The sequence below is a fragment of the Marmota marmota genome, unplaced genomic scaffold, assembly GCF_001458135.2.
Source record: "Marmota marmota marmota unplaced genomic scaffold, marMar, whole genome shotgun sequence".
Lineage (NCBI taxonomy): Eukaryota > Metazoa > Chordata > Mammalia > Rodentia > Sciuridae > Marmota > Marmota marmota.
Genome location: NW_026000101.1, coordinates 18,499,116 through 18,516,809, shown reverse-complemented (window position 1 = coordinate 18,516,809; position 17,694 = coordinate 18,499,116). Strand labels below are relative to the sequence as shown.

Genomic DNA, 17,694 nt, shown 5'->3' with positions numbered 1-17,694 from the left:
GGGGGGGGGGGGGGGGGAGTGTTATGGGACTTAACCAAAGGGGGCTTTACCACTAAACTATATATCCCCAGCCCTTTTTATTTTGAGACAGGATCACACTAAACTTCTCAAGAACTCACTAAATTGCTGAGAATGGCTTCAAACCTGCAATCCTCCCACCTCAACCTCCCAAGTCACTGGGATTACAGGCAAGTGCTGCTATGCCTGGTCAAACTTTGGATTTAAGTAAACTTAAAACCAAATTAAAATTTTAACACATTGAGTATAGGCAGACTATATAACAAAATCCAAAAAAAGAAACGAAAAAATCATTAATAAGAATGCTTGCAATCAAAGTGATTGTTAGTTGAAAACTTATCATTAAAGGAAAAAAAATTTTTATCTTTGTCCAGGAAACTCAGTAATTAAATTCCACATGGAAACATCAGATATGTGCTTGGAAATTATCACATCATTGTTTTCTGGACCAAGATCTAATGTAGAAATATTATATTTTATACTAATTATGAGAACATAATTATAAGGTATGTGTCATACTCTACAATACAGCTGTTAATGGGTATATTCCTTAAAATCCCATACTGAAATAAAAGTAAATTACCAGACTGTGAGGAGAATAGGAATTGGCAGCAGTGGAGCTACCAGTTCCTGGTGCCATCTGATTGTTGTGTTGAGAATTTGTGAAGACAAGAGCTTGGCCAAAGCCCTGCTGTTGGGAGGTTTCAAAGGAGTTGACATCTGAGGCTTGACTGGGAGGGACAGGCTTCTGGAGCAAGGATACTAGATGAATGCTAAGCAGACAAAAAGCAAATCAGGAAACCAATTATAAGCAAATCTTACCAACTAATGAATCTGAGAAGTGAATCAATATAAAATAAATTTAAGCTAGAAATTATCTAAGTGAACAGAATCTTTGTAAAATGAAATTGAAGACTGAAGATGGTGAAAAGGAAGACACCAATCACTAAAAACAGATTACAATGCCAGAGAGACTAAGGCATGACTTTGAAGAAAACAATAATGAAAAACTACTTGTCAATATTCACATAAATGACACATTGTTGACTGATATGAAAACCTGAAGCAATTATGAAAACTTTAATAATTTTCTAAAGTTTGACTCATTTTGTTTAGAATATTTTATCTTATTTATTATTTGGATTTTTAAATTTAGAGTTTTTAAATTTTTCATATAGCAGAGTTTATCAACATTTTTAGAGAATGAGAACTTAACCGTGGTAGAAGATCTTGAATTCTCATGTTTACAATTAAATATCTATAAGAGTTTTACATTCTATCCTATAACCATATGTAATTTTCTCTCTGATAAATTCAGGTATAAAGGCACAACAAATTAACAAATACTTGATCCACTAGAACTCCTACAATGCCCCCAGAATGACAGATATTCAAATCTGAGAAACGTGGCCTAAAACCTGAAAGCATCAAGAAGTAAAATTCAGATAATATTGTGCACGAATGAGCGATCTTCCTATAATAGCTTCTCCAAACTTACCTACAAGGTAAGGTGAATCTTGTAGTACCTGTAAAAATGCACCAGATTACCTAAAATGGTGCTCTAATAATCCCTTCAAAGAACTTTTTCCATCAATATTCTAAACTGAAATTCTCAGCATGCCTGTTTTTGCTAGAGAACAAGTGTTTCCATTTTGGGGTCTATTTTTTTCTCCTTTTAAGACTAATCTTTAATTAAAATAATTCAGTACTTAATACTCATACACAGCAAATTTCTCAGCCCGAATTTCCATTCCTTATACATTGTCATTCCCTTACCCATAGCCAAGTTGAATTTCTAGACAAATATATCGGACTCCAAAATAATGTTCTCATTTATGGTAACCTAATACCTGGGAAACAAGTCAAGGATAGTTTAAGACCTATAACCCATCATAAATATTGCTTGCATTACTATCAAAACCCAGAGAAAGTTGTATTCCAAAAAAGTTGTTAAGACATACATGTGGAAAAGAGCACATAATGCTTCTGAAAAATAAACAAACCACTAAAAAATTGTCAATTTTTTTCCAAAAATGAAAATGGACAGGCATGGTGGTACACATTAATAATCCAAGCTACTCAAAAGGCTGAGGCAGAAGGATCACAAGTTCAAGGACAGTCTCAACAGCTTTGTGAGAACCGAAAAAATAAACAAAAGTTGGGTGGGAGTGGGGAGGATACTGTGGTTGCAGGTCAGTAGTGGAACACCCCTGAGTTCAATCCCTGGTACCATCAAAAAAAGAAAGAAAGAACATGACTCTAGTAAATTTATTGAGTCACAAATATACTGAAGTTATGTGCGTTTAACAAGAAATTCCGAGCAATTCATACAATGGTGTATTATAAGATGTAACTTCCACTATTTTTATTTCCCTATAATAAGGTCTTACAGGGGCTGAGGATGAGGCTCAAGCAGTAGCGCGCTTGCCTGGGCATGCGTGCGGCCCGGGTTCGATCCTCAGCACCACATACAAACAAAGATGTTGTGTCCGCTGAAAACTAAAAAATAAATATTAAAAAATTCTCTCTCTCTCTCTTTAAAAAAAAGAAAATAAGGTCTTACAAATTATCTCATTTAGCATGAGACTGGGCATGTTAGGTTCAAAATTGCCTTCTTTTCTAAGATGTCACATACATCCAGGTTTTCATCATTCCAGGTCATTGCATTTTAAACCATTCTCATAGGTCTTTTATCATGAAAATTATGAGGAAATAATAATTTCCATTATCATGAAAAAAAATCAGACATCTAGTTCAATACACATTCTAAGAATGTTGTTGATGTCCCCAAAGTCCCTTCCTTTTCTTTGGTCTAGTAGATTAAATACTAGAACAACCCATATGAAATGAGAAGTTTGTATTAGGTTGGAGGAATATAAATAAATACGATTACATGAAGAAAAAAAGGAAGGATGTGGTTGTGGCTCAGAGGTGGAGCACTCGCCTAGCATGCATGAGGCAGGGGGTTGGATCCTCAGCACCACATAAAAATAAAATAAAGGTACTGTGTCCACCTACAACTAAAAATTAAATGTTTAAAAAAAAAAACAAATGAAAGGATGGAATGTAATTATTTATTCTGTCAAAAAAATTTTTTAAGTGAAACAGCCATTAAATAGGTTTAACAATTTACCACAACTGCTACCAAATCACAAAAATTATCACTATTTTTTAATCCATCAGTGAATACAACCCATTAGGAAATAATCAAAGATTTTAGGACACCAGGTAGAGGTAATTAAAGTTTAGTCTTAGATGAAAAAAGAAAATCAAAAAGAGACCCCAAAAAGAAAACGCTTGTCCTACAGCAAAATAAAATAAAAATTGCTTTTAATAATAAAACACGGGCAAAAGTGCTTACCTTTGTGTAGGTGTGACATGATTCTCTGCTGGAACAGATGAGGCAGTGAAAACCTTTGTTTCAGAAAGCTGTATGGAAAGTTAGAAAAAAAAATTTTTTAATCTTATCCTATATAAAATATTTACAAAATCCCTAACAATTTTTAGTCATCAGTACTGGAATAAACTATAGGAGGGACCATGACAAGTAATTTTGTTCAGGTGATGGTACTCTTAGATCAGCCTACAAGAATGATTTCACATAAGGGAAAGGGAGAGAATAATGGAAAACAACACACTGAAAATCAACACATCTCACTACTCTATTTGTTATTATATAAAGTGGAAAGACCAAAAATTATCCCTGATGTTACTTAAAAAGATGGGAAAAAAGTAGAGAAGTAGGATCTAACTCAGTGGTTGGTTAGCACGCATGCATGAGGTCCTGGGTTTGATCCCCAGCACCACAAAGAAAAAAGGAGAAAAGGTGAAATAGTTGACATTTTCTTGCCCTAAGTAAAGATGTCTTTTATATTGCATTGATTAGTTATTTATATTTCCTTTTTAAAAATCACGGGTTTCTTATCTTGAAAACTAATTTTCTTGAATTACATAACACAAATAAACCACAAATAATCAAACTGAATAATTGAGTTTTGGCATATGTATACTCTTTCATCGCCAAAAATAAGACAATAAACACATTTTTTTTACTCCCCAAGTTTTCTCTTATCCCTGTATACCTCAATTCTACATATACTTGCATCCCCAGGAAAACAGTGTGATGTATTCTGGCACTATAGATTAGGATGCATTTTCTAGTAAATGGAAAAAAATTAAAATATGCATTCTTTTCCCTGCCTTTGTTCACTCATCATATTTTGAGATTTGTGCATATTGTTTTAATTCACTTTTGGGGCACTCAGGATACATTTTTCAATCAACATTAATGAAAGATATGTGTTCTTTTTAGAATAGGTTGAAAAATGTTCTAATGAGATAAATTGGAAAAAACTAATAAAAATGCAATTATTCTTTTTTTCATAATACATATATATTTTTAGTTGTAGTTGGACACAATACCTTTATTTACTTATTTATTCATTTATTTACTTATTTGTTTGTTTGTTTATGTGGTGCTAGGCAAGCACTCTAATGATGAGCAACAACCCCAGCCGGGGTTCCTATAATTCTTATCAGCCCTATAGGTCTCAGAATTCTGAAACACTGTAAGATCAGATTTCCCAAGGCAGTAATATGCAAAAACAGGGCCAGAGCAGACACCAAAAGGTGCTTAACTAATACTGATTCAACAAGGAATTGTGCTGCACCCTATTTTGAAGTAGTATTTTAAGGCCCTTCTATGAATCTATTTTTGCCTCAAGGAAACTTACAAATTTAAGTTCCTAAGTTCAAGGACAGCATCAGCAAATTAGCAAGGCCTTAAGTGTCATATTGAGTCCCTGTCTCAAAATAAAAAATAAAAAGGGCTGGGATATGGCTCAGTAGTTAAATGCCCCAGGTTTAATTCCCAGTACAAAAAACAAAAACACTAAACACCTAAAAAAAAAAAAATTTAATAAATGGACAAATGCATTATACAGACATGTCTCAAAAGAAGAAATACAAATATCGCCAGGTGCCATGGAGCACACCTGTAAGCCCAGAAACTCGGGAGGCTGAAGCAGGAAGATCAGAGAGTTTAAAGCCAGCCTCAGCAACTTAACAAGGCTCTAAGCAACTCAGGGAGACCCTGTCTCTAATAAAATATAAAAAAAGGGCTAGGAAAAAAAAAAAAGGGGGCTAGGGATGTGGCTCAGTGGTTAAGTGCCCCTGGGTTCAATCTCTGGTACAAAAAAAAAAAAAGTCCATCAAGAATACAAAAAGATGTTCAACATTATTAGCATATCAGGAAATGCAAATCAATACTATACTGAGATTTCATCTCCCCCCAGTCAGAATGGCCTTCATTAGGAATACAACATTAACTGCTGGAGAGGATGTGGAGAAAAAGGACTAACTAAATTTTTACATTGTTGGTGGGATTGTAAATTAGTACAACCACTATAGAAATCAGTGTGTAGGTTCCTCAGAAAATCAGGCATGGAACCACCACATGACTCAGATTCTACTTCTCGGTATTTATCCTAAAGAATGAAAGTCATACTAAACCAATACATGCATACCCATGTTTACAGCAGCACAATTCACAATAGTCAAACAATGGAACCAGCCTAGGTATCACCAACAGATGAATAGATAAAGAAACCATGCTGTTTATGCACAGTAGAGCTGTATTCAGACATAAAGAAAAATTAAATTAGGGCTGGGGATGTGACTCAAGCGGTAGCACGCTCGCCTGGCATGCGTGTGGCCCGGGTTCGATCCTCAGCACCACATACAAACAAAGATGTTGTGTCCACTGAAAACTAAAAAATAAATATTAAAAAAAAAATTCTCTCTCTCACACTCTCTCTAAAAAAAATAAATAAATAAATTATGTCATTTGCAGGAAAATGAATGGAACTTGAGAGTATTATGTTAAACAAAAAAAGCCAAACTCAGAAGGTCAAGGGTCATATGTTCTCATATGTGAAAGTCAGAAAAAAGGAAAAGGAAAAGTGTGGGGGGTGGAGAGCTCATGAAAATCAAAGGGAGATCAATAGTGGGGGTGGTGCAGGAGGAAGAAGGGAAAAAGTGTTGGGAAGTCATAATGGTCAAATTGTTTTGTTATAGTGTGTGTATATATAAATATACAACAACAAATCCCATCATTATGTACAACTATAATGCCCCAATAAAATAAAATAAAGTAGGAAAAAAAAAAGAATTCTATCTTAAGCCAGGTGTGGTGACACAAACCTGGAATCCCAACTACTTGGGAAGCTGAGCAGGATTCCTAGATCAATGTCATTCTCATCAATTTAGCCAGACACTCAGCAACTTTGTCTCTGTCTCAAAAAAGAAAAACGACCAGGGACATAGTACAGTGGTAAAGTTACCTTGAGTTCAATCCCCATCCCAAAGAACAAACAAAACAAAACAAACAAAAAACACAGTAAAATAGATCTTTTTAAAATAAGGCAAGATACCATAGACTACTCACTTTAACATCCCTTTGCCACTAGTGCCCACTCCTCCACTAATTCAAATTATCATGTATCTAGTCTAGCCCCTCACTATTACAGATATTTTATATCTGTATGATCCAAAATCTAGGACAGCCAGGAGTAGATAACATCATACCACAAGGAAGTATGGTTAGTATATAGAAGAATAAAAATATACCCTAAATTTCCAATCAAATGAGCATCCCTACTCTCTCACTCTTACAGCACCTTCCCTGTTAGCCAGATTTAGTAGTAATTTTAAAAACATAATAAGTGCTAAGTTTTGTAGAAACACTTGTAATTGAATTCACTAAAAGTAACATTTCTGGGCTGGAGGTATATAGCTCAGTAGTAGAGTGCCTGCCTAGCATGCTCTAGGCCCTGGGTTTGATCACCAGTGCCATGTGGGGAAGGGGAATGCTTTGTTATTATTTGACAGTGTGAAGTGGCATGCCTAACAGTCAGTCTCAACTACTTGGGAGGAAGAGGCAGAGGATCCCTTGAGCCTAGGCATTTAAGGACAGCATAGGCAACACAGCCAGAATTCGTTTATTTAAAAAAAAAAAAAAAAAAAAAAAGTCCTTTATATTTTTATTTTTTAAGGTTTTTTTTAGTTTTTAGTTTTTTTTTTTTTTAGTTTTTATTTTATTTTTATGTGGTGCTGAGGATCAAACCCAGTGCTTCACACATGCCAGGTGAGCGTGCTACTACTTGAGCCATATCCCCAGCCCCATATATTTTTATTTTTGATGATGCTGGTGATTGAACCCAGATCCTCACACAGGATACTCTACCACTGATCATTATGTCCATCCCCTCCAAAAGTCCTTAATTTTTGCAAGGTAAACATGAATCTATATTACAATGTTTTCATCTATTTTTAAAGGCTTTTTTTTTTTTTTTTTGGCAGTACTGGGGATGAAAGCCAGTACCTTGTGTGAACAAGGCAAACGTTCTACCACTGAGCCACATCTCAGCCCACTAGAGTGTTTATTTTGGTCTCCCTATTACCACCACCACTAGTACTAGACATTAAACTCAGGGACACTTCTATATTCCTAGCCTTCTTTAGTTTGCATTTTGAGACTAGGGCTCACTAAGTTGCTAAGGCTGGCTTTGAACTTGTGATCTTCCTGCCTCAGTCTCCCAAATAGCTAGGGTGAGCACTATGGGGTTTCTAAAACAGTGCCTGGAAGCCAAATGATGCTGTATGTAAAGGAATGCTCATTCCTCTCTTCACAAATAAAAAAAAAATAAAAAAAATTTAAAAACAAAGAATCGGGGAAAATTGCCCTGCCTAATGTCATTAAACAACTCGGGTAAATCCGGACACGGTGGCATACACCTATAATCCTAGTGACTGGTGAGGCTGAGGAGGATCAAATATTTTCAAAGCCAGCCTCAACAACTTAGTGAGGCCCTAAGCAACTTGGCAAAACAATGTCTCAAAATAAAAAACAGAAATATAAAAAGGGCAGGGAATGTGCTCAGTGGTAAAGTGCCCTGGGCTCAAACCTTGGTACCAACAACAACAACAACAAAAGTCAGGTAGAAATGATGCTGCTTCTTTCCCAAGTACTCCTAGCATGGATGAAGCCTTGAATTCCATTCCCAGTGCTGGGGGTGGCGTGGGAGTTTATGTATCCAAAAAATGGGGGTTAAGTGGGGAATCAGAACAACTTACCCAGGTTAGTTTAAACCATGAGCCAAAACATAAGACTCTCTCCTTTCATAAAAACACTTTAAAGAATAAGGATTACTCCACAAATTTAGGCTACAGTCAGTTGGCTATCAATATAAATAAAACAGAAAACACTTTAAAAATGATTTCATTTCTATTTAACATATGGTCACTTTTTAGCAGACATATGCATAAAATCACATGATCCTTGCAAACCTGAACCAACCAACTGCCTTCTAAGAATCATATGCTTAAAAAGACAGGTAGCTCTAAGAATACAGCTAGTAAAAGAAGCCAAGATGAAATAAAGGATCCAGTTTTCCCCCAAGCACAGGTGCCCACACCAAACACCAAAAGATGGGTCTGATCTGACACCAAACACTTACATCTTCATTCCAGTCCTCTGTTGGCCACTCCTCCACAGAATTCTTCCAGGCATCTGTTGGGAAATGAAAACCAAAGAATACAGCTCAAAGTCAAATATCATCCTTAATCCTACTGATTCTTTTTCATGTACCATGCAAGAAAAAAAAATAAAAATCATATACCCCTTTTAGCAATCAGATTATAACTCAAGAAATATGACATTCTTAATCTATTCTCAATAAAATCAGGAATGTTTTCAAATGCAACTTAGCGTTACATACATAAAATTAAATATATGTCTCAAATTGATTCCACCTCAATTAAGTAATACCCAAGCAATCCTACCATGATTAAGGAAATACAAGATGGAAACTATCAAAAGAAAGAAAACATGAAACAGCATTTTAAAAAAATGCATTTAACATTTAACTAATCTCTTATAGAATGCCTTAAAGTAGAAACAATATTCATTTTTAAGGCAGATTTGCCCAAGACCCTAATTCACATGAATTACAGAATTACCAAATCTAGAGATGCGACCTTTTAATAAAAAATATTAGATCCAATGCATGGTTTCCTCACAGATCCCCCCAAAAATTAACAATTCTGCTGCTCTGATCAGGTCTGCTACCGTAATAAGTCCAGAGGAGCTGGAACAGGTAGAAAGTATGTGTTCAAACAGTTCTCACAGAATATTATACATACAGCATTTATAAGTGCTTTGAAGAAAAAATGCTGCTATACAAAAATGCTAACTTATGTAAGTACAGCATTTATTCCCCTACATTTTAAAGCATGCATGTAAACACATTAACTATAGAAATTACTTTTAAATAGTAAGGAATCAAAGCATTAACCATAACCACTTCTAGAAAAAGGGACTGTGGATGTTTTCAATTCCTTCATGGGAAGAAAGGAATTAAGCATCTGACATGCAAAATCCTATTTTGCTTCAAGTTTGTGTGTAAAAATAAAAAAGTAGGGAAACACTTCTGCTTTAAAAAAAAAAAAAAAAGGAACAGAGGTAACCAAATCTAACTCCCTTGACATCGTGTTAATAATCTAACATCCAACTTCTTCGTGTTTCTGAGGAAGAATCCTTATTGATGGAACATTTTTAATAGAATATCCTAAACTTAGGATCAGTTATGGCAAACAGTCACAAAATACATGGATTCAAACAGCACAGGTTCCTCTAAATTGTCATAAATACTATGCTACTCTATGGATGAAAAAATGTAGATAATTCAAAATTGAAAATATTTCTGGTTGTGGAGAAACCTATATGTTGCTTACAAAACTCAGCTATTACTCTGAACCACAGGACATGTATGCCCAGAATGAAAACCATGGATCCCAAATACCTCCTGCCTACTTCTTCAGTATCTCTTGGCGGCTGTGTCTGTGAATTGTTAATAAAATTCAATTCAAGGGGCTGGGATGGTGGCTCAGTGGTAGAGTGATGGCAGAGCATGCATGAGGCACTGGGTTCGATCCTCCGCACCACATAAAAACAAACTAATGTATCCACCTAAAACTAAAGATACATAAATAAATAAATAAATATTTTTTTAAAAAAAAATTCAATTCAATAATTGAATTAATTAATTAATCTGATCCTTTGTGTTGTCTCATCATGATTTCTCCAGAAGTGACATAAGTAAAATATGAATCTCTCTGAATAAAGGTATTTTCTTAAAGGTAGAAAGAAGATGGCTATTAAAAAAAAAAAACTATTAGCAACTGCTCCTAATAGGAATCAGTACAGCTGGCCAGCATAGGCAACTACGCAAAATCTAGTTCATAACAACAAGGGCTGGGGCTTTGGCTCAGTAGTAAAGTGACCCTGGTTTCATTCCCCACTATGGGAGGCTGAGTACTGGGGATACAGCTCAACGATGCAGTACTTGCCTAGCATATGCCAGGACATGGGTTCAATCCCCAGTACCAAAATAAATAAATTTCAGATGAATGATTTATGTTCAACTTAACTTGATGTTAGTCCTCTAATGATACAACCTAAAAAGCCACATAGGAAAAAGAAAAACAACAAATATTCTGTAGCACCTTGAATTCCAATCTATAAAACTTTTTCAAAATCTTGTCAAATGGATGTGAAAATATTAAAAAAAAATAATTTTTTAGCTATCATTTATAAAAACAGAAAATATTATAATCATTTTATAAATGACCTTGTATATACATACCAACCACTGAGCTACATCTCCCAGCCATATATCTAACTCTGTTTAAAAAAATTTTTTTTTTTGTACTGGGGACTAAGACCAAAGGGCTTTACAACTGAGCTACATTCCAGTTCTATTTTTTATTTTAAGACAGGGACTTGCCAGGCACAGTGGTGCCTGCTTGTAATCCCAGGAACTCAGGAAACTGAGGCAGGAGAATCACAAGTTCAAGAAGCTAGCCTCAACAATTTAGTAAGGCCCTAAAGCAATTTAGCAACACCCTATCTCAAAATTTTTAAAAATAGATAAAAAGAGCCAGAAATGTGGGGCAGTGGTTAAGTGTCCTTGGGTTCTAACCCTACTACCAAAAAAAAAAGATAAAAGAAAGAAAGGATCTCACTAAATTGCTTAGGGTAAGGCTGACCTCAAATCTTCAATCTTCCTGTCTCAGCCTCTTGAGCCTCTGGGAATAACATGTGTACTTCGGCATGTGGCCCTAACTACAAACTTTTTAAATAAAACATTCATATATTTAAGTAAAAAAAACCCCGTTTTCCCCCCAAAGGTATTTTTTATACTTTTTTTTTTTAATTTTAAGTTGCTGACGGACTTTTGTTTTATTCATTTATTTATATGTGGTGCTGAGAATCAAATCCAGTGCCTCACACATGCAAGGCAAGTGCTCTACCACTAAGCCACAACCCCAACCCCCAAAGGTATTTTTATTATATCAATGTAAACCCACATACACCTTCATACAATAATGTTTTTACAAGTTAAAGTTTAGAAAGAAAAAAGAAGACAAAATGTTTTAGTTAGTTTTTGCATCACTGTTACCAAACCAAAATAACTTTTTTTGGTAAATCCTAAGCTATGTTGTGAGCATTTGATGCCAGGTTGTTAGATCAATATAATATTAAAATTTTTAAATATCAAGACAATGTAAGTACCCTTGAAAGAAAATGGTCAGCACTTGAAACACAGAGTCAAAGCTAAGTACAGGTAGTCCTGCTTCATCTGTGTTTTCTTTTTTCTTTTTCTTTTAATATTTATTTTTATTTTTTAGTTATATGTGGCCACAATGTCTTTATTTTATATTTATGTGGTGCTGAGAATCGAACCCAGTGCCTCATGCATGCTAGGTGAGTGCTCTACCTCTGAGCCACAATCCCACCCCTTCATCTGTGTTTTCAATTTCTATAGCCCTACAAAATCCACAAATATTAAATGGTAAGTTCCAGAAAGACCAAGTATATTCTCATAACTTTAAAAAAAAAAATCCTGTAATTTTTTTTAAGTTGTAGATGGACACAATATGCTTATTTATTTATTTATTTGTTCACTTTTATGTGGTGCTGAGGATTGAACTCAGTACCTCACACATGCAAGGCAGGCACCACTGAGCTACAGCCCCAGCCCCCAGTATAGTTTTAATTGTTCTATTATGAGGCTATTATTGTAAACCTCTTAACAGTGGATCATTTGTTAATTAAATGACATCATAAGTATATGTGTATAGGAAAAAATACATAGTATGTGTGCATATTCACACACAAAAGGATACTATCTGCAGTTTTAGGTACCTTGGAACATACCTACCGAATAAGATGGGGGGCACCTATATGTAAACGTTGCATTAACTGTCCAAGGAGAAGTAAACTTACTACAATCCATACTGTGAAAAGATACTGTGACTCAAGCAATGAAGCTTAAGACTGATGACTCCTGAACATTCAAATTACATAACCTTTCATTGTTTTCATTCTCCATGTTAACCAAGCTCCCTTCCCACTTGAACTTTTCAATCTGTTTGGCAGATACTATTTTTTTACCAAATTTATAAATTAGCATTCTGACCATACCCAGTCTTACTGGAGATTGAAGTCAGGGACACTTTAACATTGAGCTACATCCCCAGCCCTTTATTTTTAATTTTAAGATAGTGTCTCGCTAAGCTTCCCAGGCTGACCAAAAATTTGTCTCAGCCTTCCAAGTTGAATGGAATTAAAGGTGTGAGCCATTTTTTACACAGGGTTCATGTTATAGATGTTTTGTCTTTTGATAACTTCCTATGTTTGGGGTCATATTTCATTCAGTTAATATTAATTTATGTTTTTATTAATATAATCTCAGTTGTGTATATTATTACCAATAAATCTTCTGAAGAGCTCTATGTAAACATTTGCCCATAAATTTCAGAAACAATCTGCTAATAGCAAAGATACAGAAAAACCTTCAAAAAGAATATTGCCCTAAACCCATCTCTTTATCTGGCCAATTAAAAAAAAATTTAATTAATTCTTTTTGTCTACAGTAATAGGGATCAAATGCAGTAGTGGTTTTACCACTAATCTACATCTCTAGCCTTTTTATTTTTATTTTCCATTTTCAGACAGAGTCTCACTACATTGCTTAGTTCTGACCTCAAACTTGCGATCCTCCTACCTCAAACGCCAAATAGTTAGATGACAAGCATGTAGAAGTGTGCCCAACTATCTCACCAAATTTTACTATACACCATTAACAGTGTTTAAATATTGCCATTCCAGTAAAAAGTCTTTGGCAATGAAACTGTATATGTATGCTACACATTCTGAAATTAAGTATGGCTTGATATTGATTTATACAGATTTCCTTATACTGCCTCTTTCTCAGAGTTCAGAAAGGGGGGGAAAAAATCAAACTTATCAAGGAGATTTATAAGTGAGAGACTCTGGAGGTAAGAACCAACTAAGATCATTCTCAGTTTAGTCTCCATTAGCACACTTGGGCTTTACCTTTGTAGGACAATATAAAACTCCCAAACATTTAAAACCCATCTCTAACAAAAACAGAACACTTACCAGGTCCCTCTTCTGCACCACTCTGAGTAGCTTCCCAAACTACTAGTTTTGTCCCACACCCATCTGTAGATGTAGAATCTGAATAGTCTGCAGGATTAAATGTCCTGGAGTTTAAAATAAGTAAAAATAAAGGCAAATGAAGCAAGCATCAAAGCCACAAAATTAACTGTACACAATCTTCTCATAAAATAAGCCCAGTTCCTCCTTGCAGCCACTTTAAAATCTTCTCCCTCCTTCTACTATTTAATTGCAGTGAATTCATCTAGCCTCCATGATGCAGATCTTCTAAAAAGGTAGGGATCTTCCATATAGCCTTGCAACATGGCCCTATTTTTCTACAACATGGTCTCTGCAATTTAAAGTAGCCATAGAGATCGGAAACATGTCTACGGTCATACCACCCTGAACATGCCCAATCTCCTGTGATCTTGGAAGCCAAACAGAATCGGTTAATAGTCAAACAAGAGACCTAGGAATGTTTAAAGTCAAAATAAAGGAATTAATAGGAAGTCCCACAGAAAACTAATACATAACAAGTCTTTTCTTCTTTTTTTTAATACTTCTATTTTATTCACATTTTTTTAATGTGGTTCTGTGGATAGAACCTATTGCCTACACATGGTAGGCAAATGCTCTGCCACTGAGCTACAGCCCCAGGCCCAGTTATGAATCTTATTTTTTTTTGGGGGGGGGGGAGTAATTTTTTTTCTTTTTATGGTATATTTATTTTTTACTTTTTAGTGCACGACAGTTATACATGATATATATATACAGTTATACAGTTATACATGATTCCTTTTAACATATTCAGAAATGCATAAGATTTCTCCATTTCAATCCCCAGTACTATTTCCTTCCCTCCCTTCCTCCATTCCCCTCAATTATGAATCTTTTACAACAAAATTATGTCCTCTTTTATAGTACCAATGAATATAGACAAGAAAAGGTTTTGTTCAACATCCCTGATACATTCATTAAAATTCTACTGAACAACCCCATAAGGTAAGCAAAGGTCAAAATAAAAACTAATTTAAAAATTTTCAAAAAACAAGTAAACAGAAAAATCCACAAAATAATTTAAAGGTAATGGGATATACTTGGATATTTTAACATTCTTGCCAGTTTTTGTTTGTTTGTTTGTTTTAATATTTATTTTTTTTTTTAGTTTTCGGCGGACACAACATCTTTATTTGTATGTGGTGCTGAGGATCGAACCCGGGCCGCACGCATGCCAGGCGAGCGCGCTACCGCTTGAGCCACATCCCCATCCCCTCTTGCCAGTTTTAAACATGTATTTTCATCCCTCCTTTTTTTCCTTAATTTCCTCAGGCAGAAAACAGGATGACAGGAGGTACCAACAACTTGAGAAGGAACTGACCAAGAGTACCACCTGAAAGCCTTGGAGAGACAAAGGGCTTTTCCTGGAACTACTCCCTTCCTTCCTGAGTTTCACCATAAGGCTACCCTAAAATTTTGTTTTGTTTTTGTTTTTTTCTTGCAGTACTGGAGATTGAACCCAGGGGTACTTTATCACTGAGCTACATTCCCAGTGCTCTTTATTTTTTTTTTTTATTTGGAGAGAGGGTCTTATTAATTTGCCCTAATTTGCTATATCCTTGCCTACTCAGCTTCCAAAAAATCACTGGGATTACAGTGTACCACAGTACCCAGCTTAACCTAAGTTTCTGTTTTATTTTATTTGGCAGTGCTGATGATCAAACCCAGCACATGCTAGACAAGTGTTCGACCACTGAGCTGCACCATCAGCCCACCCTAAGATTTTTTAATACAATTTTTAAAAAAGTATCCAGTAGAGACTGAAGTTGTGACTCAGAGGTAGAATGCTTGTCTGCCATGTGTGAGGCACTGGGTTCAATCCTCAGCACCATGTAAAAATAAATAAAGGTCTGTGTCCATCTACAATTTTTTAAAAATATTTTAAAAATCCAGTGTAAACTAAGGTTTTTAAGGCAAAATGATGAAAAAGAAAACCCAAACACTGTTGGACACAATGGCCCACACCTGTAATCCCAGTGACTTAGGAGGCTGAAACAGGAGGACTACAGTTCCAGGCCAGCCTCAACAACTTAGGGATGCCCTAAGCAACTTAGTGAAACCCTGGCTCAAAAAAGGAAAATAAAAACGGCTGGGGATGTAACTTAGTAGTAAAAGTCACCAGGATTCAACCCCCAGTACCAAAAAAAGAAAGAAAACCCAAACACAATGACACAATCATAAACTACACCTATTTAGTACATTTTTCTTTACTATCATAATTTAGGACAAAAATGCCACTTGGTTATGAGTAATCATTACATGTACTTATCAATGAAGGAGAAGTGTTCGATTTACCAACTCCTATGCAGTGGTTCCAAACCAGGGCAGATTATGTACACGCACAGACACACATGCCAGGAACATCTAGCAATGTGTACATTCTCACTGTCACACTTCAGAAGGCATGCTACTGGCATCAAATAAGGAAAAGAGAAGAAGAATGCGAAACATCCTGCAATTTTCAGAACATCCCACTACCTCAATAAATTATTTTTAAATTGAAAATGTCAATAGTGTCAAGGCTAGAAACCCTGCTCTAATGCCCATTGAAACATTAATTTCCTTTTTTTTCCTTTGAAACATTAATTTCATTTGAACTATTTTACTTGTTATATAAAACTCTGGGGACAACAAACAGGAAGGGAAACTACTGTAACAGCAAAGGAAGAAAATAATTACAAAAATAGGTTGAAGGTGACTTACCCCATGCTTTGGGCTGAGAATCTTCCCATTCCTCTCCCTCTGCCACGTCCAAATCCTTACAATCAAACAAAAATATGTTTTACTAATTATGTCTTCATCAACTTCATCCTATATTCACCACATACACAGTATCATTGTTGTTTCTACTAGCCCTAACATTCCCACCCATGACTTTAATGTGCTGGTTCCTTGTTGAAACAATTACCCACCCAAGTTAGGAAGTTCAAAAGTAAGAGAAAATTTAGTTATGAATGTGTAATATCTGTAAAACGTGATGGCTGAACATAGGTTATATTATAAAATGGTTTGCATTTTTTTAAAGCTATGGAGTGAACCAGGCGTGATGGCGCACACTTGTAATCCAAGTGACTCAGGAGGCTGAGGCAGGGTGGGGGATCATAAGCTTGAGGCCACCCTCAGCAATTTAGCTAGGTACAATCCCTAGAAACACACAAACCCAAAAACTAGCACAATACAACATGACATCATAAACCACTACTAAATTTCACTAAAAAATGAAATGAAAATCAGAAAAAGGAACCTACAAAGTAATCTCACAGTGTTACTAAACATTGTTTCTAGTAATAGGACAATGACTAATGAGAATAATGGCAGCACACAAGACAGGAGGAAAGACCCATAATTAAAAGCTAAAACTACAAAACTCTTGTTGGAAAACAGATCAAACACACCGTAATATTGAATTTAGCAATAATTTCTTGGATGTGACACCAAACACATAGCCAACAATAACAACAAAAAACATCTGGGACTTTATGAATGTTATTTATACATATATGGACACCTAAAACTCAAAAACAAAAAAATTCAAAACCCATGACAGGTGCCAGGCAAGGTGGTGCCTATATTCCCAGCTACTAGGGAGGTTGAGGCAGGATGACTGCAAGTTCAAAGTCACTCTGGGAAACTTGGCAAAACCCTATCTCAAAATAAAAATTAGAAGGGCCTGGGAATGTGGCTGACTATTTAGCACTCCTGGTTTCAATCCCCAGTATCAAAAAATTAAAAGGCCTCAGGATGTACCTCAGTGGTAGAGTGTTTACCTAGCATGCCTTAAGCCCTGGGTTCAATCCGCAAATCCAAAAATATAAATAAATAAATAGATAGATAATGTTGAATTAATAAAAATAGAGAGTAAAATGATGGTTACTGAAGGTTGGGGTAGAAGGAGTTCGTACTCAAAGTTTCAGCTACACAGGAAGAATAAGTTTGAAGATCTATTGAACAATAGTGTGGCTTTAATCAATAATAATGTATTATATATACCAAAATAATTAAGAGTATGTTTCAAATGCATCACCACAAAAAAAATTTTATGTGCCATCGTGAAATATTAATTACCTTGATTAAATCAAATAGTGAATAGACAT

At 35.4% G+C, this 17,694-nt stretch overlaps 1 protein-coding gene and 1 non-coding gene across 15 annotated transcripts in view; both read right to left on the bottom strand.

Annotated features, from left to right (window-relative positions):
* Ubap2 (ubiquitin associated protein 2) overlaps positions 1-17,694 on the bottom strand; it is a 110,251-nt gene that overhangs the window by 36,711 nt on the left and 55,846 nt on the right. For all 14 annotated transcript variants that reach the window (XM_048783491.1, XM_048783493.1, XM_048783501.1 and 11 more), the window contains 5 exons: positions 16,304-16,358; positions 13,544-13,647; positions 8,535-8,587; positions 3,380-3,447; positions 602-791 (listed from right to left, as the gene is read on the bottom strand). In XM_048783491.1, the coding sequence (XP_048639448.1) occupies positions 602-791; positions 3,380-3,447; positions 8,535-8,587; positions 13,544-13,647; positions 16,304-16,358 (470 nt within the window). The remainder of the gene's footprint in view (positions 1-601; positions 792-3,379; positions 3,448-8,534; positions 8,588-13,543; positions 13,648-16,303; positions 16,359-17,694) is intronic.
* On the bottom strand, positions 387-467 carry LOC125610740. The gene has a single exon (XR_007340740.1). It is a non-coding gene; the product is annotated as a small nucleolar RNA SNORD121A (small nucleolar RNA).